The sequence below is a fragment of the Ixodes scapularis genome, unplaced genomic scaffold (assembly GCF_016920785.2).
Source record: "Ixodes scapularis isolate PalLabHiFi unplaced genomic scaffold, ASM1692078v2 PGA_scaffold0__279_contigs__length_252992795, whole genome shotgun sequence".
NCBI classification, from domain to species: Eukaryota; Metazoa; Arthropoda; class Arachnida; order Ixodida; family Ixodidae; genus Ixodes; species Ixodes scapularis.
In genome coordinates this window covers 41,110,187-41,135,681 of record NW_024609835.1, presented here as the reverse complement: position 1 = coordinate 41,135,681, position 25,495 = coordinate 41,110,187, and the positions used below count along the sequence as shown (strand labels likewise).

Sequence of the window (25,495 nt, the reverse complement as noted above, 5' to 3'; positions counted from 1 at the left end):
CCTAGAGTGTACTAGAATATTCTAGTACACTGTATCGCACCGGCGGTAGTGCATCGGACATAAGGTAAAACGATGCTAAAAGTGCTCTGTTTCAGGCTCGGCTTTCTCTTATCACTGGGGCCTGTTAGAGAGGGTCTTCTGGCTTAGGGCACCTTGGCTCAAGCTAAACTTTGTCTCACCTCAGCATGGACTATTGTTAGCCATGCATGCTAAAGGCGCGAGCCGTTTCCTTTGAATCACTCCTCGGTGGCTGCGCGAGCGCTCGGGCAGAGAATACTTCAGTCGAGTTTGTCAAGGCTAGCCGCTCGCGCTTGCACAACCTTTTCAGTAGTACTTCGCAGTCTCACGTTAACATGGACTAACCACGGAGGCTGCGCTAGCGTGAGACGACAGCCCTGACTGCGTAGATTGGCATCCTCGCAGTACGAGTGCTCGCGCAGCTGCCGAGGCGTCATCCAAAGCGATTACCCCAGGCTTTTATTGCGCGTGGTTGCTAAAAAGACACAATTATAGCTTTGACCGTGATACGGTGGAATATGCACGTCAGCTATTTATTTGTCTGTTTGTAAACAAGCTCACTATGGTGGGTGACAGCTCAAGAGTGCAGTGGAAGCTCCGCCTTCAGCGCGCGCTCCTTGCCTTCCGCCGCGCTTTGGCTGCGCGTGCACACTTGTGCTAGCAAGGCCACAAAGCTCGTGCTGTAAGCGGAGCTTCCACTGCACTCTTGAGCTGTCACAGACTATGAAGTCCACTATTGGCGAACCCCTGCGCGCTTCCGGATTCGAACTTTTTTCCGTTTTGTTCCACGTCATTTTGCTTCCTGTACAGCTCGCAAGTACAAGGGTCGTTTGATAAGTTTGGTAAATTTATACGATGAACTATTCAATAGATGACACCATGGCTGGCAAGTGTCATTCTTCAAACTAACCCAGGCTAGCTTCCAGACGGGAGCGAAGCGCTGTTCATGTTTTACAGACGGTTGAAGCGAACACTGTAGCGCTTGCCACAATGGAAAAAAAAACAAAAACCAACCCTGTGCAATGATCAAGCACGTTTGTTTTAAAAATGTTAACGTCCACGTATCAAAACCGAGTTGCATGAAGTTCATGGGGACCCTTATTCAACGTTGAAGGCTGTTTAGTTCTGGGTTCATTGGAGTAAACGTGGCAGAACGTTCCCTGAAGATGAAGCGCGCTCCGGACGCCGAGTTGAGGTCACCACGACGGATATTGTTGAATAAATTCATGATATAATAATTGGAGGACAGTCGAGTGAATGTGCACAAGACTGCTGAGACCATAGGCATCTCAAAATAACGTGTGCACAAAACCCTTTTCAAAAAGCTGTGTGCGCGATGGGTACCAGCACCACCTCCTAGATAAGAAGGCCGTAGTGCTGATAATTTTTTTCCACATAAAAAGGCCGATCGTGGGCCGTGATTAGACGCGAGGGCTGCGTCAGCGTCTCGTGTCTAATCAGAGAGACGGACGCAGCGCTCGTATCCAATCACCGCCAGCGATCGGCCTTCTTCTGTGACGAAAAATTATCAGCACTACGGCCTTGTGATCTAGGAGGTGTTGGTACCAGACCGTTCATTCACCAAGACAACGCGCTCTCCTACGAATTGACTGTGACAATGGCAAAATTGGAAGACTTGGGCTTCGAGTTGATTCTTCATCCACCCCATTCTTCTGATATGGCGTCGTGTGTTTTATTCGTGTTCCCGAACTTGATAAATCTGACTCTGTCGAAAAAAGTTCTCCTCGAATGAAAATGTCATTACTCTCGTCAGTTCATATTTTCTAGCCTTTAAGAAAACCTCTTTTTCTGAGAGAAAGAAAATTTAGAAACTCGCTGGGTCAAGTGGATAGTCCTCAATGGGGACTATGTTGAGAAACGACATCAACCTTTTGTTCTAACAAAGCGTTTAGCCAGCTTTTTTACCAAACTCATCAAACGACCCTTGTACGCACGTTCATATAAAGGTATAACTCGGAACACAAAGCACGCTTTGCATTAGAGATAGACAAATAAGCGCATTACCAGAAGTCTACTGGGGCGCGAAACACCCTGGCGCCCTTGTGATATCAACTCACGCCGAGCGCGATGAATAGCCGTCGTTAAGTGGTACAGATAGAGACGGTACCAACGAATGGTTGGACCACACCGAGAAGGTCAGCAGGAGAAGCTGCGTCTCCACCTCGCGCTTGTCATTCTTCGTAAGTTGAAGCGTTACCAAACTTAGAGAGCTAGAGCCGGAGTTAGAGCTTCCCCTGCTGACCATATATTGTAACAAACTGTATAATATGCAAGTTTTTGCAAGTCGTGTTTCCAGGTTCAGCAAAAACTCTGCAAGTAGCCTTGAAATTGTGGTAACCCACATGATTTTAAGCCCGTGTCGAAATTTGACTAAGTTGTCTGATAGTCACAGAAACATCTGTAAGCTCTGCAGTTGGTAATATTGTGCAAGGGAGAGAAAGAGAGATACTATATGGTGCAAATAAATAAATAATTATATGCTTGTTCGCCCATATATTTTATACCTTCAGCGAAGGCGAGGGACCCGCAACATTTCCTGTTTGAGTCCTGGTTTTCTGAGAGTCCCTAACCGAGTGTGCTAGCGCATGCTAGCTCGGGGCATGTGGAGAGCAGAAAGATCAGGCTACAAAAACCCGGTGATCCTGGGTTCGTCCCCACCAATGAGGATGAGCATCGTACCGGCACGTGTTTGAGTTGCACAGGCTGAATTTCTCAGGTACAGCGTGAACCAGTATCACCACCTCTCAAACGGCAGATTTAGCTCATGCGGAAACGCTCGCGACGAATGTAGTTGCCTGGTTTAATCTTTTGGAAAGCTGCGAGGCCACATATTTGTTAAACAGGACTCTTTTGAAGTATGTAGTTAAAAGAAACGCAATTGGCGACAGCGGGCGATGATCTATGACTAAAAAATTCTACAGGGTCTCCTGTTTTCCATCCACCTTGATATGGTGGTCTGTCTTGTGTGCACTACTAGATTGTATTTTGAAGTTTATATTTTACTTATTATTTTCCTTTTGCTTCAGCACTCTGCTTTCTCGACATTAAACAAGCTCGAACGCTCCCGGAATATATAAATAGGCATACAGAGGTACGTGATAGGCGAAGAATTAATCTTGTCAGACGATTTGTGTGGCTTCCTCAGTGAGGTGCAACTGCCCAAAAAACTCGTTCGAGTGCCGACATTTGTTGCGGGAGACCAGATTGAAAACTTTATAGAAAAATAAATATAGGTAATATCAAAATGCTCTCCCGGAATATATAAATAAGCATACAGAGGTACGTAATAGGGGAAAAATTAATCTTGTCAGACGATTTGTGTGGCTTCCTCAGTGAGGTGCAACTGCCCAAAAAACTCGTTCGAGTGCCGACGTTTGTTGCGAGAGACCAGATTGAACATTTTATAGAAAAATAAATATAGGTAATATCAAAATGCTCTCCCGGAATATATAAATAGGCATACAGAGGTACGTAATAGAGGAAAAATTAATCTTGTCAGACGATTTGTGTGGCTTCCTCAATGAGGCGCAACTGCCCAAAAAACTCGTTCGAGTGCCGACGTTTGTTGCGAGAGACCAGATTGAAAATTTTATAGAAAAATAAATATAGGTAATATCAAAATGCTCTCCCGGAATATATAAATAGGCATACAGAGGTACGTAATAGGGGAAAAATTAATCTTGTCAGACGATTTGTGTGGCTTCCTCAATGAGGCGCAACTGCCCAAAAAACTCGTTCGAGTGCCGACGTTTGTTGCGAGAGACCAGATTGAAAATTTTATAGAAACATAAATATAGGTAATATCAAAATGCTCTCCCGGAATATATAAATAGGCATACAGAGGTACGTAATAGAGGAAAAATTAATCTTGTCAGACGATTTGTGTGGCTTCCTCAATGAGGCGCAACTGCCCAAAAAACTCGTTCGAGTGCCGACGTTTGTTGCGAGAGACCAGATTGAAAATTTTATAGAAAAATAAATATAGGTAATATCAGAATGCTCTCCCGGAATATATAAATAGGCATACAGAGGTACGTGCTAGGGGAAAAATTAATCTTGTCAGACGATTTGTGTGGCTTCCTCAACGAGGCGCAACTGCCCAAAAAACTCGTTCGGACTTAGCCGCCACATCGAACAGTGCCGACGTTTGTTGCGAGAGACCAGATTGAAAATTTTATAGAAAAATAAATATAGGTAATATCAAAATGCTCTCCCGGAATATACAAATAGGCATACAGAGGTACGTGATAGGGGAAAAATTAATCTTGTCAGACGATTTGTGTGGCTTCCTCAACGAGGCGCAACTGCCCAAAAAACTCGTTCGGACTTAGCCGCCACATCGAACAGTGCCGACGTTTGTTGCGAGAGACCAGATTGAAAATTTTATAGAAAAATAAATATAGGTAATATCAAAATGCTCTCCCGGAATATACAAATAGGCATACAGAGGTACGTGATAGGGGAAAAATTAATCTTGTCAGACGATTTGTGTGGCTTCCTCAACGAGGCGCAACTGCCCAAAAAACTCGTTCGGACTTAGCCGCCACAGCGAACAGTGCCGACGTTTGTTGCGGGAGACCAGATTGAAAACTTTATAGAAAAATAAATATAGGTAATATCAAAATGCTCTCCCGGAATATACAAATAGGCATACAGAGGTACGTGATAGGAGAAAAATTAATCTTGTCAGACGATTTGTGTGGCTTCCTCAACGAGGCGCAACTGCCCAAAAAACTCGTTCGGACTTAGCCGCCACAGCGAACAGTGCCGACGTTTGTTGCGGGAGACCAGATTGAAAACTTTATAGAAAAATAAATATAGGTAATATCAAAATGCTCTCCCGGAATATACAAATAGGCATACAGAGGTACGTGATAGGCGAAGAATTAATCTTGTCAGACAATTTGTGTGGCTTCCTGAGCGAGGGGCAACTGCCAAAAAAAAAAGCTCGTTCGGACTTAGTCGCCGCAGCGAAGAGAGCCGACTTATTGTACAAGGGACGCGATTAAAAAGGTCACATAAAAATAATTCTAATAATTATCAAAATTGTCTCCTGGAATGTGATGCTATACATACCGAGCTGTGCATGAAAATGCACAGCTCGGTATGTAAGCAATGCTTCCACACGTATTATAGTTGAGGACGACGTATGGGACTACCTCTAGGACGACGTCGAGAGTAACATCTAGGACGACGTCTAGGACGACCTCAAGGACGTCATCTAGGAGGACGCGGAGGACGACCTCAACGACGACGTCTAGGATGATGTCGAGAACGATGCCTAGATGACGACGTCTAGGATGACGTCGAGAACGACGCCTAGATGACGACGTCTAGGATGACGTCAAGAACGACGCCTAGAGGACGACGTCTAGGACGACCTCAAGGACGTCATCTAGAAGGATGCGGAGGACGACCTCAAGGACGACGTCTAGGACGACGTCGAGAACGACGCCTAGATGACGACGTCTAGGACGACGTCGAGAACGACGCCTAGAGGACGACGTCTAGGACGACCTCAAGGACGACTTCAAGGGCAACTTCAAGGACGATGCCTTGAGGACGACGTCCAGGACGACCTCAAAGTACCGGTAGACGACGTTAGACCTCAAAGCATAATGTTAGACCTAACGTCATGCCGGCGCATACCCGCGTCCCACCCTCACGTCAAACATCTGCGTGTACCGGTTGACGACGTTAGACCTCAAAGCGTGACGTTGTACCTAACGTTAGGCCTGACGTCGGCCCAGCGCATACCCGCCCCACCCCCTCCCCCATACCACTGCGCCGCCAGCAGTTCGGCTGGCTCCTCGGCAAAGATGACCCCGTTGCTATGGAGCCACATGGCGCGTCGCACCCAATGGGAATTTAGGTGAAGTCTTTCGCCGGGTTCACTCCAAGGGAATGCCTTCGCATTAATACATATTTAATCTATTGAAATAGTAAATATTCGCGAAAAGTTTTGAACGGGAACTTCGTGCTGGCCGATCCATGTTTTCACGCTATTGCAAGCTCTCGATTATCACGGAAGTTTAGACCTCGATAACTCAAAATTGAACGTGAATTTCAAAATGCTCTCCTGGAATCGATTAAAGCTAAGATTAATAAAATAATGTTATTTCACCTCAAGTGTGTGTGGCGCTAAGATTTTCTTCCTGGGAAGTGAATGCCATGGTCTCTTTTTTAATGGGGGTCTATGGGAACCGGTTCATTGATTCAGGAAGAAAATATAATGGTCGTGTGGCATTGAATTTCTTAAAATAGGCAGGCTATTAGGTCAATATTACAATCCTCCGAGTGCAAAAAAATCGGCGGGTTCTTTACTGAGTTACAAAAATATAAATTTTTTTGCCCATTGAGTTAAGCTGGGGCGCTGATGTGACTGCCCAGAGATGGCGCAAGTTGTAAGCAGCGGCGTGTCCCGGATTCCTGGGGTTGAGGGAAAGCACAAAAAGGGAAGCCGGCTAGGAAACATCATAATTAATCTAAACCCTGAGAAAAACAAAATAAAATAAATGACAATAATATTTCTCGTTCGCAATAAACCCGTGCAATGTACCTAACTCTACATAAATAATAAATAAGCAAATAAAGATGGCTCTAAAAATTCCGAGATTGCTAGATTTTCTAAATAAACTTTTATGAAACCGCTCTGCGAATGCGGTTCAGCCGCCAGTTGGAATGCGGCGACTGATGCCTTTGCTTCGACGTTCGGCATCACAGGTGTGCGTACCATAGTCAAGTATGCGGCATGCATATGGCTCTGATGACATCAGAAAAGCCCGCGAGAGCAAGTTCAGGATGAAAAACAAAGCAAATGAAGTAACCTGTTGTTAGAGAAGGAAAAAAAAAAAGGCTCAAGGTGCATTGAAGCACTTCTTATGAGTTGTGAATGCGAAAGCATACACGTCATTTTTCCGCTCCCTTTTATTTCGTTTGCGGCGTATTTGCGTCGACGGCAGAGCGCGCCCTCTCCTCGCCGCTCTTAAAGGGGCACTCAAGTGCTTTTTGGAGAAGCTTGTTTTTGGAAGCATATTGTTTGTTGGGCTTCAGTCAATAAAAATGACCAGTTCTAAATGGCAAGGCGCCCTAGTAAACTCACAGCAATAGAAATACACAGGCACTATATCCTCTTGCGGGGTCCATCCCGTGTCTCCACCACCTCCATAGAATTCGACCAATAGAAATAGCGAACTGCGAAAAGATTGCTAAAGTTATTATTATTGCTCTTTTTAGGCACATGCACATTATATTTTGACAACAACGCCAAATCTTTGGCTGTAGGTGATGTAATACAGCTATTATTGTTTGAAAAAGAGCGAACTACGTTTTCTCCTCGCCTTGTTACGCGGGAGTGATGTGCCCACGCACATGACTCCCGGGTGTGCTACAGGCCAGCTGTAGCACACCCGGATCGAGGCACAGCCCCTCGAAATCCGGGTGGCTTGTCACGCAGCTCTGCCGGCCCTGCTGCTTGCGAACGGCGGCCGGGTAGTCACGGCAGCAGACACACTCTGCGACGGTTTCCATCGGCACGCAGCAACTGCATAGGCACCTTAAAACAGAAAACCAGCATCAGCTATACATATGAGAGGTATAATAAACAGCTCATCACCTACCAGTTGGTGTTCCCAAGCCGCTAAGTTGCGTCGTCGGTTTCGTCGTCTTCCTCCGGTGTCGACATTGAGCATCGCGAACTGTCGTCCGAGTCCGTCGCGTTCAAGGCATCGGCGTCGCGCGTAGGAGTGGCGTCGTAGGAGATTGAGCTGATATCTGCCGTCCGCCGAAGAATTTTCACCTCCAACGATGTTAGATTTGGCAGGTCCATCTCCGCACGACGCGAGACCCGAAGTAAACAAAATGAGTCCCAACGAGAATCCATCAAATACGCGCACATTCGGAAGATCACTCCGCCGGTTCGAAGGATCAATCCGCCGGGAAGCCGTCACTCGTGATTGGATGGCGCACGCCCTTCCCTGCTGCCTTCCCGTCCGACAGCGCCCCTGACGGCGTGCGCCTAGGCGCAGAACAGCGATCTCTGATTGGACTTTTAATAGGGAAATCGGCCGCCCTAGAATGTAATTTTGGGATTTCTAGGATGCTTAGAGCCCGCAGATTGAGTTATGACAATAAATAGACGATCTCAGAATCCACTTGAGTGCCCCTTTAACTCTGGCCGCTCTGACCTTGGACGCTTTGTGTTACCGGCGCGATGGATGGATGGATGGATGAATACGGCTGAGCCCTTTGGATCGGGCGGTAGCTTACGCCACCTAGCCATTTTGTTTTACCATTTAAGCTTAGAATATTTAAATGTGAAATCTATATTCACTCCGCAGTGCAAAAAAAGTGAGGCTATGAAACCCCCTTGCCATCAGTGGATAAGAAAATACCTAGTTTTCTCTCGATTTCTGCCACCATTCACTTAATCTTTGCTTGGTAATCTCTACAGTCTTGAAATCCACTCTCCCTTCGCTGTCTCTAAAACCCAATGACTTTATTAAATCTATGTTGTCTTCGGTAGGCATAGGGTGAAGCCCTTTACAGTAGAGTATCAAGTGCTCAGCCGTCTCGTCCTCCTCTCCACAAGCAGTGCACACTGTATCAATTTCCTGGTACTTCACCCTGTATGTTCTGGTTCGCAGAACACCCGTTCTTGCCTCAAACAGCAATGAGCTTCCCCTAGAATTGTCATAAATGCTTTCTTTGGCAATAACTCTTTTGTTTAATCTATAGCTTTCCAGAGCCGCCTTTGTCTGCATTCCCTCTAGCCACCAATCTCTTTCTGTGGCCTTAACTTTCTTCTTAACTGAGACTTGCTCTTCCGTATCTTCGCTATAGCCCAAAAACTTTCCTCTTAATTTCCTAGTGCGCTGTCTCCACTTTGTGTCTACACTCCTCATGTATAAATAGCTGAAAACCTTTCGTGCCCATTGCTCCCCGTCCATTTGCCTCAACCTATCCTCAAATTCTACCTTGCTCACCGCTTCCCTGCTCTCAAATGATGCCCATCCCATGTCTCCTTGTACTCCCTGGTTTGGCGTTTTGCAATGTGCCCCCAAAGCCAGTCTACCTACTCCGCGCGCTGACGGACACGCAGCGCCATGGGGTGGCGGTCGTCGAAACTGTCGCGCAGAGGCCTATGGAAGCCTCGTTCCTTGAAACTACGACGCGCGCCAACCCATGGGACCGAAGCCGAAATCCATCAGCTTCACACCGCTCCTTTGGGATCGGGGAAACTAAGTGCCGCTTGGTTAGGCTTTTCGCGTTTCATAGCTGCAGCTGGCTTCGCTTGGAAAAAGGAGTTAAAGCGCGAGACACATGGACGGCAGAATCGTCCGATCCGACGTCCGATCCGACAGTCCGAACGCCGCTCCGAATCGCCGCACGCGACAGTTTGAGACACACGCTTCCGTCCTTGCATGCGACACGACGATCCGTTCGGCTCCGCCCAGGAGATCCAAGCATTCCAGCGGAGGCCCGCGTTCACAGATCTCTGGTCCCAGATTGACGGTTTAGCTCACACGAGCGAAGTTAGAAGCTCGTTCCCGTTAGCGCGTGCATTCTTTGCCGGGGCCATCTTTCTCGAATGGGTCAGCAGGATCCACGCGTCCGGCTTCCCGTCGCCCGTCCCGTTTTCTGGTTCGTCCCGCCAGACGCAGTACGTCATCATGACGTTCGCGCTAGCTATGCTTTCATTGGCTGGACGCTTCCGACAATCCGTCCGCCGTGCGAAAGTATCTGGCACGTTAGACGCACGCCGGACCGCCGGTCCGACGTCCGAGCGACCAAATTTTTCGGATCAGGCAGTCGTACTGCCGTATCGGACGTCGGATCGGATGGATTTTTCGCGCATGTGTCTCGCGCTTTAAGGTGCCGTTTGGCGCAGCTTCAAAGCTGATGACGTCGACTCGCTCCATAGTACTGTTAATGCTTTCGCATTAAAAAAAAAATGGCAGCCGGGGTTGAAATTCCTCAAACAATATCCGAACGTTCCTTGTTTCCTTCCTTTCAGCTGTTTTGCTGCACCGCGCCGTTATGTGCTGTTTACGAGCTGGTTCGCACGCTCGAGTTTGAGTGTGACGGAGTGTCTTACCGCCGAATTCAGAAACCTCACTCAAACCACACTCAAACTGAAGGGCCCCTCCACTTCCTCGAGGAAGGCGCGAGGGCCGGCGCTGGCCAATCGCGAGGACGGATCCGCCGTCGCGATTGGCCAGCGCCGGCCCTCGCGCCTTTTTCGAGGAAGTGGAGGGGCCCTTCAGTTTGAGTGTAGTTTGAGTGAGGTTTCTGAATTCGGCGGTTAGGCTCACTTGTGACGTAAGTACATGCTAGCGCCATCTGTCGAGTAGCCCTGGAACTTCGTATAACTAAACTGAAGGTTCAAACCATTATAAAGACCCAACATACGTACTTTCTATGAAAAATTGTCGCTTATAACATCTGCAAAATTTGGTCAAGCCTAAAATAGAAAAAAATGACGTGCGTAAAAGAAAAAAATGGAAATATACGCGAATAAGTGTTGCAGGGCTACTATCCCATAGATGGCGCTAGTATAGTAAGGGATCGCACACAAGGATTTGCAACTCACTCGGTGAGACCAAAAAGGCAAGTGTATGAAGGAACCTAAAGCAAACGGAGGGTAAGCAAATCGAAGCCTGTTCGACTTCAAGAGGAGCGGGCCTACACAATAATTGTTTTACACCCTTAAGATTGTAAATCAACTTGTCTTAGGGCTAACACCCTAAGGGTGTTACAAGGACACCCTCCGAGTGCTGGTGAACCACGTAATCATATGATGCTGACGATCGTAGCAGCATACATATTGCGAGCAACACGTTTATAATCAGCAAGCACCACATGCCGTTCTCACATTCGCAGAAAGAGCAAATACAGACGCAATGAATCACGCACGGAATAGGACTCACGATCCTGTTGGTTGCTCCACCGTCTTATATGCTCGACGATTCAAACCGTCATCGACGCGACTCGACGCGAGATGTTGAAGCGTCGTCAAGGATAGAAGGCTCGCGCTGGAGGCAGGAAAACTGAAGTCCCTCACTACGGTTTTCAACTTGTTAGGGACTTTTGAGAAACTTAGTGGCTTTCGACATTTAGTCAAGATGTACGATGTTCAATAAAAAGTTAACAGAAAGTCTGTAGCGTTTCTATTGACACTGGCTACAGAAAGTCAATTGAATATTTTGAACAGAAAGTCAGCAGAAAAAGATGAACGTAGAGTTAATAGAAAGTCAACAGCTTTTCTTTTGACTCAGGCGGAAGAAAAGCATAAAAGAAGTTTCAACATAAAATGAACAAACTTTTCGTTGACCATGTCAACAGGAAGCCAAAGTCAAAAGAAAGTAATCTGAGTGAACACGAAGTGAACACAATTTCAATAAAAAGAAAAAAAAAATTATAGAACCGTATATCCATCGCCGTCATGCCTGACCCCGCACACGACCGCAGACCATAAAAAAAAAATTCTCTTTTTATAAAATAATATAAAGAAATAATATCAATAAATTTTCTTTTTATTTTTAGAAAATAACACACAAAAAACGTCGTTAGAACCTCTTTTTAATTTTTTTTTATAAATAAGTCTACAAAACAAAATCTATTGTGTTTCCTTTTTATTTTTTAGAAAATAACCTACAGAAAAGCGTCATTACAACTTCTTTTTATTTTTTGTTATAAAAAAGTACAAAAATTCAGTATTTTTTCTTTTGAAAGTTTTTTTGACAATAATCAAAACAAAGTGCGTTTAAAAGGAATTCAGTAGGATCCAGGAAAGTGAATAAGAAGTCTAAAAAAATTAAAAAAGAATGTTGAGACTTGTTTTTGTAAGACCGCCCCAAGTTCAAGATTAAGCAACAGAAAGGCAGACAGACAAGTAGAACGCATGACCCAATCTGCGACATAAGTTAGGGAGTCTTGATTGCTTTCGCTATCGGGCTCACCGCGCATGCTTGAGCAAACTGTTACATCACAACTTCTAAAGTATGCGTAAATTGACCTCCGCTCGACTCGGCTATTTTAAATATCTTAAAGGATCGTGACCTTTGACGTTTGAAACCTTCTTACCTTTGAGGAAATCGCTGACGACGAGGATAGTCAGAAAAACGTATCTGATTTTCTATTTTGCTTGACAATATGCTAGGACAAAAGGCTACATTACAAGGCAATATATTTGTAGTACAGATGCAGCAAGATCGCTGGTTGACAGATGTCCTCTAAAGTGTGTGAAGATATAGGTCAAGCTACCATATTTTTCCTATTGTAACTATTTTATACAATTTCGTTTTATTTCAGTGGGTTTAAAATTTACTTAAGTTGTTTTCGTAAAAAAAGTTCGTTTTATGTTTAAAACACATAAAATAATATAAAGCGACACTATAAAGCCTTATGCCGCGCCATTGAGTTTCTTTCCTTTTGTTTAAGTGGTAATAATAGCTCCATTTTGATGGACAAATCCTACGAGGAGATACTATAGCGTTTTTAAGTCCGACTACACCCAACGTTAAGATCTGGTAGATCAAGCAGCGCGGTGCATCGTCGAACTTTCAATCTGATAATTTCTGTATGGCTAGAAGGCTTCGTCGCACTATCTTCCCAGGGGTTGTAATGTAATCGATGAACAGACCCGTACGTATATTCAGGCGTATTGCAAATGGTCGCCATGGGGTATCTGAATATTTCTGCGAACGTGTTGACGCATTTATTAAGAACATGGAAGCAAAACACAAAAAAGGAAAACACTAAATGATCCTTGTCATAGCAGCTCAGCAATGGGGATACCATTTTTGAACGATCAGTCGTCAATGGCGACAAACATACTCTGTTCAAGTGATAGCTTCAATAACAATCAAGTTTTTTGTGTTTTGTTTCTACCTAGCGCAATGCGAAAACACAATTATACGCGATGCCGGTCCCTAGCAGGAACGCGCAATTAAATTAGGAAATATATAGTCTAGAATGATACCTTATCCCACAGACAAAAGAATCGATATTTGAGTTTAGCTAGATAAAAAAAAGATCAACATCGACTTAATTACCACACGTATTGAGCAGCCGAATACTTAATTACAACCCGCTCGTGCTACGGGTATACACTCGAGGTATACCAGTAAATATGAGCAAAATTTCGATTATTTCTTGGAGAGAAAATGAGAGAATATTTCATATTTCTTACAATTCATTCAGATCTAATCTGGTTGATGAGACGACGGGCTACCGCGCAGTAACTCAAACTTCCGTAAAACGATATAATTATTATTAAAAAATGAATAGTTTAAAAAAATCCTGCACGCAATACTGCGAGCATTGCATTGTGGGACCTGGTTGGCTATGGAGAGGAGACGCATGGTCTCGATTTCAATCGCCCCGTTGACGAAGTAGTGCATCTCAGCACTGCGTGACAAAATAAATTCAGCGCTCTCCTGCATGAACCCCGTTCATCTTCCTGAGAGCCCTTGTAGAAACACGTATACCTCTAGCGGCCATAAGGGAATGCATAGGCTTAGCGAGGAGTAAGAGTACGGCCTGCCGCATCCCTACTTATTGACGAGACGACGGAACAGTATGACCGGCCCAGTGTACTTCTTCCCTGTGCCATCTTCGTCCTGTGTTTACCTGCTCTGCCTCTACTGGCGGGGAACCCCTTCATTGGGGCTTTTCCTTAGGAGGAGGGAAAGTGCAAATATCACTACGGCGGTGGTTGTTTGGCTTACTCGTTGCCCTCGACCATCATCGACCCACTGGTGTAGCCCTTTTGTGCGCCTTCGCGGGGTTGGGCTGGTTGGCTGGCTTCGGGCTCCTGCGGGGTCCTTCCTCCCATTAAAACTTTGGTTAAGCGAGTTGGTCCACTCTAGGTGTAAGCTTTAAAAGCGCAAACATACAGGAACGACAGGAAATAACACGAACGACAGGGACAGCGCCTGTCATTGTCGTTTATTTCATTTCCTGTCGTCCCTGTCTGTTTGCGCTTCTAATCCTTTCTCCCTGTCGGTTCATTCTGGGTTGTTCTTTTGGCGAGGCCCTGTTTTTTCTTAGTTCAGTTCCCAATTGGCTTTTTGATGAAATTTCCATTTGATCCAGTGATCCAATTCATTTATATTGAATTGGCTTTAAATTTGTTGTGCCTACACAGTCGGTACCGATCGAGGATCCTCTATTTTTCATTCTTTTAACTCCCTTATCTAACTTGCGTTTTTACCTGCGCACAAGGTTGGCGCGCCGGGAGCCCGAAAAAGGTGGCTCCTCATTCCATCCGTAACGGTATCAGTATTGTAAAATTTAAGCGTGAAGTCGGCATATTGGAAAATGCAGGCAATATATTTTGTCGTGACGGGATGTCGTGAAGTGAGGTTGGCAAACGGAAACCGAAGCTTAGTGTCCAACGAAAACCCCACAGGCTTCGCTTGGCATCTGACCTCTAGGATCGTTTCGATTCTGGAAGAGATTCGTCGTCGTACAATCAGCAATAGACTAGTAAAATTTTCGATCGCCATGCGATCGAAGTTTGCAGCAATCGCGCACTCAACGCTTTAGCCGTATATTAAAACACTCTGAAATATTAACGGGTCAAAACCCGTTTCCACGATTAAACGTGCAAACGCATTAGCTTAGTGTTGTATGGAACATCAGGGTTGTGCTCTATAGTAAACATTACCGGGCGATCCTCACCTCTGGCATGTCACACACGCGCGAGCTGGAAAATTTAGCATTGTTGGTCTAAAGAGCTACGCTTCTGAGCACTTCAGCGTAACGACATTTAAGACATATTGGCGCCTAAAATCTTTGTTGCTAGCTATCCTAAGTTTTATCTGAAATCGCTGGAAACTGGTTTCCGACCTCCAAAAATGTTAAAACAATCCTCAACAAAAAAGAAAAAAAAGCGATATATATTTTTTTAGCATTTTAGTACCGTATCTAACGGCTCAGCAGAACCACCAGTAGACTATTTCCATAAATTCGTCATCGTGCGCGTTGCATTCTGGGAACCTGGGGGCCAGGAACGGAGAGCGTATGGATTTTGCTGCCCATTGATTTCCACAACGCATAACGTGGCATTACGCCGCGTCGGGGCGCTTCGAGTTTTGGAATACGTCTACTGCGGCCGCTCTTGCACTATTAGCACCAAAGTGGCGGCTCCCACGAAATAACCGAGGAACGAAGTGCCGATTCGTATGGTCGTTGACAACTTAAAAGACGCCGGGCCTGGCTTATTACGCAACCAATTGAGGTGAACGAGAGATCCTTTTCAAAAATTCCTCGAGCAACACTGGCGGTCGCCATTGCTCGGACACGAAGCGTGTGATTGGATCCGAGCCCTCGCCGAAAGCTGACGCAACACTGGTTTCCATTACGACGAGCTGGGCGAATTCACGCCGAATGCTGACGCAGCCCTCGTGTCCAATGTGTGCTCAGGGCAACGTTACTAAAACACTCAGTTGGGAAACTCGCCGTCGAAACCTGGGCCGCTGGCGTCCACCGAGACCGAGCTAAATGCGACAACAGCGCCACTCTTTGTCACTTGTCTGTACTGTGGTCACCTTGAGCTTTTTGAAAGCCTGTTTTTTGCGGAAAAACAAACGGAAAAGACTCTTTTTGTATGAAATTTATTGGAGTTTAGTACCAAAGGATGGGCGCGTGATGTTTTTATCATCTTTAGTTCGCAAGGTTTTGCGGAACAATTAATATTGTTTTTATAAAACCATGCCTCAGCGGGCCTTTCAGGTAGCGCGTCCCGACCTAGGTGCATTTTAACTTCAGCCGTTCAACGCGGCGCGTCCGCCGGGGAGACGGGGGTTCACCCCTGTCAAAGCCAAAAATAGAAGTCACGTGCAGTTTCTCGAGTGGCCGCTGCGGGAGAAATGGTGGCGTTGTGTTCGTCATTAGCTCGGTGCTCGGAGACAGCTTGGGGCCATATTTTTAGGGCTGTCTCTATGGGAGTTTCCCAACTGAGTGTTTTAGTAACGTTGGCTCAGGGTACGTGATCGAGCAATGGCGGATAGGCGATGGCGCGGCCTTTTGAAAAAGGGTATATTGAGAGATCGCAGCGATTGGCAAAGCTCAGGTACGAGTAGATCCGAAAGATACGATGACCGCAGGTACAGTGAGCGTGACGTTACATTTGCTCGTTGTCCCCTGCGCTCATGGAATCCTTCCGGTTGTATTCGGAGCTTTGCCATAGAGTAATATACACAAGGTAAAGAGCGGACACTGCCATAGGCCCCAGCGGCCCAGATAGAGCAGTGACAACTAGCGCTCTTAGCGGACGGTATGAAACACAATCTGGTTCCGGTTCCGGTCAAGTTAGTTTCGGTTTCGGTTTGGGCATTTTTGTTTTGGTTTTTTGGTACCCTTCTCCTTCTCTTTTTCTCTCTTTCTTTCCTTCTCGCCTCCCTCCTCGCTAGGCTCTCGGGAGCTCCTTGGCTCCGGAGCCGATGAATCTTTTTTTTGTTGTTGTTTTTATGTTATAAGTTTTGCAATATACGATATAAGTTTTGCAAAATGTGTAATGTGTCGAATAAAAGTTCAACTTATTGAACAGATTGAAGTACATAATCGCCACATTGACTCCTGGCTGGTGGAGCATTTTGGGAGGTTTTGGGGTCAACAACAGTAAGTGGTTTGAAAACATTTTATTGGACCACATTCATATGTACATTATTTACTTCAGAAGCTCTGTATGTTTTATAAGAAATAGATAATCACAAAAATAAATGAGTATGAAGGAGTTCGGCATATCGTACACTTCGTAATAGATTTTTAGCGGAGTCAAGTTTACAAAAGCTTTCCACAGGGAACATGCTGAATGATCCATTCACCTTCACGCCGACTCGGGCACGGTAAGTAAGTGCAGAAATAAACAAGACATCGCTATCATTACCAGGCGAAGCACACACCGGATAGTACAAATTCCAAATTACCGGCTAATATAAAACACACGAAATGGCATAGCCTGAAACTCGCTGCGGGTGAGCCATTACAAAAAAAACAACAAAAAAACAATGAGAACTCTATTCGGAATCTGACAAGATTCAACCATAGATATTCAACCATGATTCAACGTCCCTAAACATTCCCCGAAATACATTTGTTCAGGACAGGAGTATTACTTCAGAAAAAAAAAAACGTCCAAAAAATATAGACGGGTACAGAAGTGGACACATTTTCTTCCAAACATCTATGCCTCTATAAACTATTTTCTATAGAAATTCTGCAGAAAGTGGATAAATATTTGTGTAAGGGGGCCGTGATACACATTTCCTGGAAATAAAGAAAACACATGTTTGGAGTGCAAGCTACACTGCCCAATTAATAAGCAATTTCTGTTTTTGATTTGGCAACCGCCTCTGTTAATACGCTATTAAGCTATTAACAGTTAAACTTATCAAGTTGCTTACTAGCAACCGAAGAGTGTAACCGAACTTTGTCCAAGTTCCGGTTAAGGAACCGAACATGCCAACACAAGCGTATTCGGCAAAACATTTTTAAAAACCTTTTGTGACACTCCTCTGAGCAAAGGCTGAAGCCACCCAGCTCTGAGAGTGTGTGATACAAGGCAGCACACACTCCTCGAACATGCGCTACACTCTCTATTACGGCAAGAAAGTGATTTTCTAGTTTCTGAATAAAGTTAAAGGCAGCCTGTGATGGTACTACTAGGTTTCCGAAGAGTTTCCCAGGCACGTGGTATGCTTTAAGCATAAGAAAATACTGGTGAGGCCTGGTCAAGTTGTCAGACTCATCCTTTAGCAGCTTAGAACAGCCACAGCTGCGGGTTGTCTGTTCAAGGAAAAGTTTGATCAAATAGCCTCCAACGTAGTAAGTGCACGAGTCGTCAATTATATTAGACCTGATGTCTGATGCCAGCTCAGAAATATCTTCTAGTGGCGGGAAGTTATCAACTGGAAAACATTCCACATTGTCTGCAATGGAACTTTCATGGTGCGAAAATATTGGCAACTCCTTGAGGAGGTCAGCCTTTTCATCCTCTACATTTCCATTGTTAGAGAGTCTGAACAGTTTTTTTATCCCGATGTGTTTCAGTCCCGAGGTGAACTGATTCACATTTGGGTTTGTATTGCAGCCCAGCATTTGTCTTATTGCCCCAAAAATGTTCTCCAGTGGGTCTTGCTGCAGGCGTCGAGTAAGTAAGAATTTAAAGTCATAGCTGTTTGAAAGCTCATCCCAGAGCATGAGGACACTCCTTATTGTAACTTGCCACCCTATGGTGGTTTGTGGCTGCCTCCTACTTTGGAACTTCCATGTTGAAATCCATGCGAGTTGTTGGTGAAGGAAATCGAGTATCTCAGATTCTCCTTTCAAAATTGCATGACGCAACTTCTGCCCCGTCTTCTTGAATTGCGAGCTATTTAAACAATCAAAAAGTCTGTCCATTCTATCACAAAAATAGGCTGTAGCCATGGCTGCCTCAGGAAGCTCCTTGGCATAAACAAGGGATAGAATGGCAAGACAGACTGAGGCACTCAGGACCTGTGTGGCACGCTTTACTTTCATGTTACTGAAAGGTTTTTGAAAAATGTGCCTCTCAGTAAGTTTTGGAGCCAATCGCAACCTCATCTCATGAGTAGAACGATAAAGTTCAACAATATGGGACCATTCAATGACCTCATCCCCAATGCAAAGTTTGTGGGCTTGGAGATTGTTTCTTGTTGTTTTGATGAGGTGCGGAACATCAAAGATAAAGTAAACACGTTCGTTGTCGACTTCAAAAAATGGCTTATCAGCAGATACACCAAGTTGGTTGGCTAAGCTTACGTTTGAAGCCCCCTGATCACAGACCACGGCCTTCACAGTGAAGTCAACAGTCTTAAGCTCTCGAATGAGAGAAATCAGGAGGCTCCGGATAACAGAAGACGGTGTTGAAGTGTGCCCAACAGTGTATGCGAGGGGCTGAACCCACCTCCTGGAAATTCCAGAGAGCACAACAACCAGGGCTCTATCTGCAATGGTCGAGGTTCGTTCAACACCGTCATCTGTAAATCCATGGATAATGTCGTGTGCAGGGTCGTATGTCAAGTTCTTCTTCAAAACAATCTCATCAAAAATCAAGGTGCAGACACGATCACGTGCATTCCAAGACCGCGTTTGAGATTCGATGGAGGACATGACACCAGGTATAATACCAGGAGTCATTTTTACGTTCGACAGCCACCTACGCAGTGAACGCTGAGTGGGAAGCGTTAAATGTAACGATAGAAAACGGTATGCCTGTGGGCCATGAAAGTTCAGATGCAAAGCAAACTTCTTGAGCCACAGTGGAAACCGTTTTCCTCGTCCCTTGCGCCCTAATTTTACATGTGACGAGATAAGTCCGAAAACCTCGTCTGTCACAAACGGACGCACCATTTCAAGTGCTTCGGCAGCTGTTTGAGGCATTTGCTTCTGTTGCTTGCGCAGTCTTGATATTGTCTTTCTGTAACTGGAAACCTTTGCTTGTAGGCGTTTTATGACGTCCCTGGGCCTCCTTGAGAGCTTGGCGGAAGCAGGTGTTGAACGACCAGAGCCTGCCAAAACAATACCGAAAGCACATAAGTCAGGCTACACAAAAATGATAAAAGTAGAACCCGACAGAAACGATACCGCCGAATACCGACCACTTACCCATGCTGCAGTATGTGCCCCCCCCCCCCCCCCCCCCGCCACTTTCGAAACGTTTGCGAAATAAACAAAGCACGTATCAATGTCCAACTCCAGACTTAAAAACCCACCCACCTAACATAAATGCTCATCCGCTTCAGCTGCTTCTCCAAGCACACCAATGTAAAAGGTGAAGCTCGACACGTGCACGGGCCTCCAAAGTGGTGACCCCCTTCCCCCCAACCTTTGGCTGTTCTGCAATTTTGCTTTCGGGCATAAGAAGCATACATCTCTGCGTTTTTCATGATTATCTCCAAATTGTGAGTGGGCATTTGCTCCGCATGTTCTGTTACCACTGTTTATACACAAATGGCTGCTATCAGAAAAAAAAAATAAACTAGCTTTTAGTCTTTCAGCTGCAATAATTTCACCACAAAAACTGTATTAACATAAATTGATGAATCTTTCAAATATTGAATAATCGCGTAGTCAATCACTACGTGCAACAGGGTCATCCAAAATGAAAACTGTATGTAACAGGATTGGCGAATTACTACAGTAAGCACAGATTACTAGGAAACCACCCCTTTTCAGAGCATTTCACGGTGCCACACTTCAAAGCTTATGTTCCCCGTCACCTAGAGCCCTGTAGTGATGTTCCAAGTTATTAAGGCCAGCACAAAAATGAAGTGACAAATAATGTCACCTAATTTGAAGCAATGTGCATACTAAATGCAGAGGTACTTAACAGAATTTTGCAGTGCTTAAATCTGTAGGGAAGTCAATTTATACTCACAGGTTCCAGATGATTCAGAATAGCCAACAGACGAAGATGGAGTGCTGTGGTCCAAAAGCTGGCCAGGAGAGCTGGCCATCCCCATTTGCTCTGGAAAATGTGTCACTGTTAAATACGAATGTTTGCATAAACCCAATTTGTGTAGGAGATTTATTTTACCACAGGCCGCTATGGAATGTGACGCGCTGGTACCCTCCAGTGAAATACCACAGGGGCTTGTCGCCATCGGTTGTTCTGAAAAACGGTTGCTTGTCAGATATGAGCAGCTGTTTTAAAAGAAATTATCTCACCATGAGCAGCTGCCGAAGGTGATGTTCCACTGCCTTCCATTCGAACATCCCCGGGGCTTGGTTCCGCCATCGGCTTTTCTAAAAAGGGCTTCCTTGTCAGATATGAGCCGCTCATTTAAAATAAATAATCTCACCAGAAGCTGCTGTGGGATGCGACGTTCTGCTTCCCTCCAATGGAACGTCACAGGGACATGTCGCCACCGGTTCTTCTGACAAATGTTTGGTTGTCAGCTATGAGCAGCTGTTTTAAAAGAAATGATCTCACCATGAACAGCTGCCAAAGGTGACGTTCCGCTGCTTTCCATTGGAACATTCCCTGGGCTTGGTGCCGCCATCGGCCCTTCTGAACGACATTTGCTTGTCAGGTATGAGCCCCTGTTTTAAAAATAAATGATCTCACCACGAGCAGCTGTTGAAGGTGACATTCCACTGCCCTCCAAGGGAACATTACTGGGGCTTGGTGCCGCCAGCGGTTGTTCTGAAAAACGGTTGCTTGTCAGATATGAGCAGCTGTTTTAAAAGAAATGATCTCACCATGAGCAGCTGCCAAAGTTGACGTTCCACTGCCCTCCAATCGAACATCCCTGGGGCTTGGTTCCGCCATCGGCTTTTCTGAAAAGGGCTTCCTTGTCAGATATGAGCCGCTCATTTAAAATAAATAATCTCACCAGAAGCTGCTGTGGGATGCGACGTTCTGCTTCCGTCCAATGGAACGTCACAGGGACATGTCGCCACCGGTTCTTCTGACAAATGTTTGGTTGTCAGCTATGAGCAGCTGTTTTAAAAGAAATGATCTCACCATGAACAGCTGCCAAGGGTGACGTTCCGCTGCTTTCCATTGGAACATTCCCTGGGCTTGGTGCCGCCATCGGCCCTTCTGAACGACATTTGCTTGTCAGGTATGAGCCCCTGTTTTAAAATAAATGATCTCACCACGAGCAGCTGTTGAAGGTGACATTCCACTGCCCTCCAAGGGAACATTACCGGGGCTTGGTGCCGTCAGCGGTTGTTCTGAAAAACGGTTGCTTGTCAGATATGAGCAGCAGTTTTAAAAGAAATGATCTCACTATGAGCAGCTGCCAAAGGTGACGTTCCACTACCCTCCAATGGAACATTCCCGGGGCTTGGTGCCACCATCGGTCCTTCTGAAAGATGTTTGCTTGTCAGGTATGAGCCCCTGTTTTAAAATAAATGATCTCACCATGAGCAGCTGTTGAAGGCGACGTTCTGCTGCCCTCCAATCGAACATCCCCGGGGCTTGGTTCCGCTATTGGCTTTTCTGAAAAGGGCTTCCTTGTCAGATATGAGCCGCCAATTAAAAATAAATAATCTCACCATAAGCTGCTGTGGGATGCGACATTCTGTTTCCCTCCAATGGAACGTCACAGGGGCATGTTGTTGCCACCGGTTCTTCTGAAAAATTTTGGCTTCTCAGATATGAATACCTGCTTATAAAGCTTCTGATGGAGAATTCCTGCTACAGGCGAATGATAGGTTAGTAGTGTTACTTTTCAAAGGAACAGAAAATATTCAGCACTCTGAAAGGGCATTGAAATCCCTTAGTGATGAAAATTAATGTTGAGCAATATTAATCAATGGCGAAACACAGGATCCGGCGGGTCTTGAAAAGGCACTTAGGAATCTCGGAATATCTTAAATTTTAACGGCCCGGTATGCTAATGTATGAGAACATAACAGCATGGGCAACTAAAGCTAACCTTGTAAACATGAGTGTCAGGAAGATGACTCAGACGGCATGAGTCCTCTTGTCGAATTGGATATGAACAGGGGAACGTTGACCTGCCTTATCTTTCATTTATATCACTATTGTATGCTACAAACCTAGGATGCCCTGTAAGAAGTCATACTGCACTGGCAGTACTGCCCTTCTTGATTGCAGGACACAAATTACTGTATTTCAATGCAGCTAACCTTGTGCTTTAAAACAATTTTCCAACAAACTGGGACGGATATTGGTTATGGGCAACAGTATGCGCAGGGACATTACAGGGATAATGTACAAAAATGCTAAATGAATTAGATAAAATATTTAAGCACAAACTAATAATAAAAACTAATTAAATCAGATTAAAACTTTTGAGACTGTCAAGCATCGTTGACAGCATGCTGGCAGCTGGCATCAGTGACGTAGAGTTGGTGCTGCCTAAAAGCAAAATATAACAGAACTCCGTACAGACTGCAAATAAAGATTATGTTACCTTGGGCTGTTACAGATGGCCTAAGCATTTGCGGCCGAACCGTAGGGATAGCCGTTTTGGTCAGCCTTGTCTTCCCAGGATCCAAAAAGTCCTTGGCTGTGAAATGCTCACTACACAGGCGATACCCCTCATAGAGCTCCTTGGCTGTCTTTCCTAGGAGCTCAGGACGTCTGGCGTACTGTAGCCATGCTTTTGACCTGCAGAACATTGTATATACCACCAAGGTTACACATACTGTAAGGGTCAAATAAACTCCAAATATATGAGCCTCAATTGTTTTTAATGTTTCACTGCCGTTTGGTATGGCACCTCTCAGCAAAGTGTTCACGTTCTGAAGAGTTTGTTTTTCTTCTTCATGCTACTGTACAGTGCAATACAGCTAAACAAACAGATTGCATACCCACCAGGGTATGCAATCAATTTAGGCCCGAGGCAAGATAACCTTAAAATGCTGAAAGATATTGGTGTCCATAAACCAAAGTGACATGGAAGAAATCGTTTTTGCTATAGTTTGTTGCAACCTAAGACCGAAGGGCGAGGGTAAGACGGGCCGGGGAGGAGGGAGCAGACGGAACGCTGGAGAAGAAAGGGGAAACCTCCTTCTCTCCTTAGCGTTTCGTGTTCCGTCTGCTTCCTCCTCCCCGGCCCGTCTTACCCTCGCCCTTCGTTCTTAGGTTGCAACGGACCATAGTTCTCATTTCAAAATGTTATGCTTCGATCAAATGTTGTAAGGACTGCCTTAGAATCTATACGTACCTTGGGTCACGTGGAATTCGAAAAAACTTGACATGTGGCTTCTTTGTTTTGCCATTGTTGGCACACCAGACCACGCAGCAGTAGCTTCCGTAGGACATAATCTGGGCCAGCGGGGGAGGGAGAGTTTAACATCTACTGAAGCCTAGCCAATGGCGCGTTCCTTTAGTTCAACGGAAGGTAGCACAATAGCGGTTGGTGAAAAAATAAACTGATGGAAATTTAAACAATGTCACAAGATATTGCCATGACGCAATGTTACAATAAACCCATGACACGTATTAACACAGACGGGTGAAAGAAATATTGTGAAGTTTGTGAAGTTTACGCAATCTTCATGCATCATAATCGAACGCAGTGTCTAGAGTGCCATGCCACAGCACTCCAACCAAGTGTTCAAGTGACGTCTGACTGGTTTTACCCAACGTTCGAATGTCATCCTTAAGAGTAAAACAGGAATTTAAGCATAGTACAGCGGTACGGCCAAAATAAGTAAGACTAATCTACCTCTACTGTTTCTGGTAAATTGGCCGTCAATATTTTGAATTTTGCTTTCTTACATAGAAAATAATGTCAGCGAACCATAGACCTAAATTTCGAGCTCCATTTGGTGATGTAGCGATGTAGTGGGAACCATGTTTGAATAGTCCTCCGTACATTCTCAGAGTGTCCGAAAGTTCCATGGATGTCCTATCCTGGATGTCCCGTGGACGTCCATAGGATATATATGCTGCTTGGGAACTTTATTAAATATCTAAATTTGATACTGCGTCTCGCAGTTTTTTTCCCCCGAAATTCTATGCATGTGTTTGTCGTCGTAACTGCAGCATACTGCAGCTCGTATGGCAGTACACACAAGTCATGTAGCTCGCTTGAGCGACGTTCGCTGTTTCGCTTCTTTTGCACGTACTTTATGTGATAAATCAAAGCAGCGACGCGCCATTGAAAGAATGCATGTCAAAATATCAATATGACTCAATGGACACCTTGCCCCGAATTCGTCGCACTGCGAACGACTGTCGACCCAGCTTTAGTCAGTGAATTAACTTCAATCTATGACGGCATAAGTCCTCTCAACAGCAATCCACAGATGTCTGATGGCACTTGAACACGCATGAACAAAGCTCTGCCCGAGGGGCGTCGGACGGCAACCCAGACTCAGCAAATTCAAAAGCCAGCTTTACAACACAGTCGAGAGACAAATGAGCAAAACGACTTACCTTTTGTTTAAAAATCTAGGTCCAGGCAGCCCGACGGAAACACGAGAAGCTCAAGCCATATCAAGCCGCTCAGCTCTACAAACTCACGCCGAGCATGAGAGCACGCGGCGGTCATTCGTCACTTTGTTTCAAGCAAAGTCGACCGAACACGCTGTAGCATAAAACGGAGAAGAACGGCACGGACGGCACGGACGGTACGGCACGGACGAACGAAGCACGGACCGCACGGACGAGCAGAGGTGACGGCGTGCAAGCAGACAGGCCATGGCAGGCGCCATTCATCACGTGGTTTTTGTGACGTATTCGATTAACACTATTTAGTCGTTTTAAGTACTTTAAAAAACTCTAAAGCATAAAAATTTAGAAAATAAATACTTTTCAGAGAGAAAGCTGTAATTAATATTAACCAAATTACGGAAAAGCGCCACGTAGCGGAGGGTATGAATCCTATTATCTGGGCCGCGAATCGGCTTCAGTGTCCTCTCTTTACGTTTACTATATTACTCTATGGCTTTGCCGTTCGCCGGAATCCACCCGTGTGTGCAATGATTGGCTATACCTCCGTCC

At 45.3% G+C, this 25,495-nt stretch overlaps 1 protein-coding gene across 7 annotated transcripts; it reads right to left on the bottom strand.

Annotated features, from left to right (window-relative positions):
* Positions 1–17,385: 17,385 nt before the first annotated feature.
* On the bottom strand, positions 17,386–25,157 carry LOC120847938. Of its 7 annotated transcripts, none has more exons than XM_042294112.1 (17): positions 24,929–25,157; positions 23,712–23,812; positions 22,956–23,152; positions 22,072–22,149; positions 21,938–22,015; positions 21,804–21,881; positions 21,670–21,747; positions 21,536–21,613; positions 21,405–21,479; positions 21,271–21,348; positions 21,137–21,214; positions 21,002–21,079; positions 20,871–20,945; positions 20,737–20,814; positions 20,606–20,680; positions 20,447–20,536; positions 17,386–19,577 (listed from the first exon to the last, which is right to left on the bottom strand). In XM_042294112.1, exons 2-17 carry the CDS (start codon positions 23,807–23,809, stop codon positions 17,422–17,424), a joined length of 3,468 nt encoding a protein of 1,155 aa, XP_042150046.1. In that variant the 5' UTR covers positions 23,810–23,812; positions 24,929–25,157; the 3' UTR covers positions 17,386–17,421. The 7 variants fall into 7 exon arrangements, with proteins under 7 accessions (XP_042150046.1, XP_042150080.1, XP_042150070.1 ...); XM_042294146.1 differs by having other exon boundaries at positions 20,871–20,942; XM_042294136.1 differs by having other exon boundaries at positions 21,405–21,476.
* Positions 25,158–25,495: the final 338 nt, after the last annotated feature.

Coding starts and splice junctions, on each gene's coding strand:
- LOC120847938 (XM_042294112.1), bottom strand. CDS start 23,809: ATGTCCTACGGAAGCTACTGCTGCGTGGTCTGGTGTGCCAACAATGGC. Junction 21,080..21,136: donor ACCTTCAACAGCTGCTCGTG/GTGAGATCATTT, acceptor AATGTCGTTCAG/AAGGGCCGATGGCGGCACCA. Junction 20,537..20,605: donor ACATTCCATAGCGGCCTGTG/GTAAAATAAATC, acceptor CACATTTTCCAG/AGCAAATGGGGATGGCCAGC.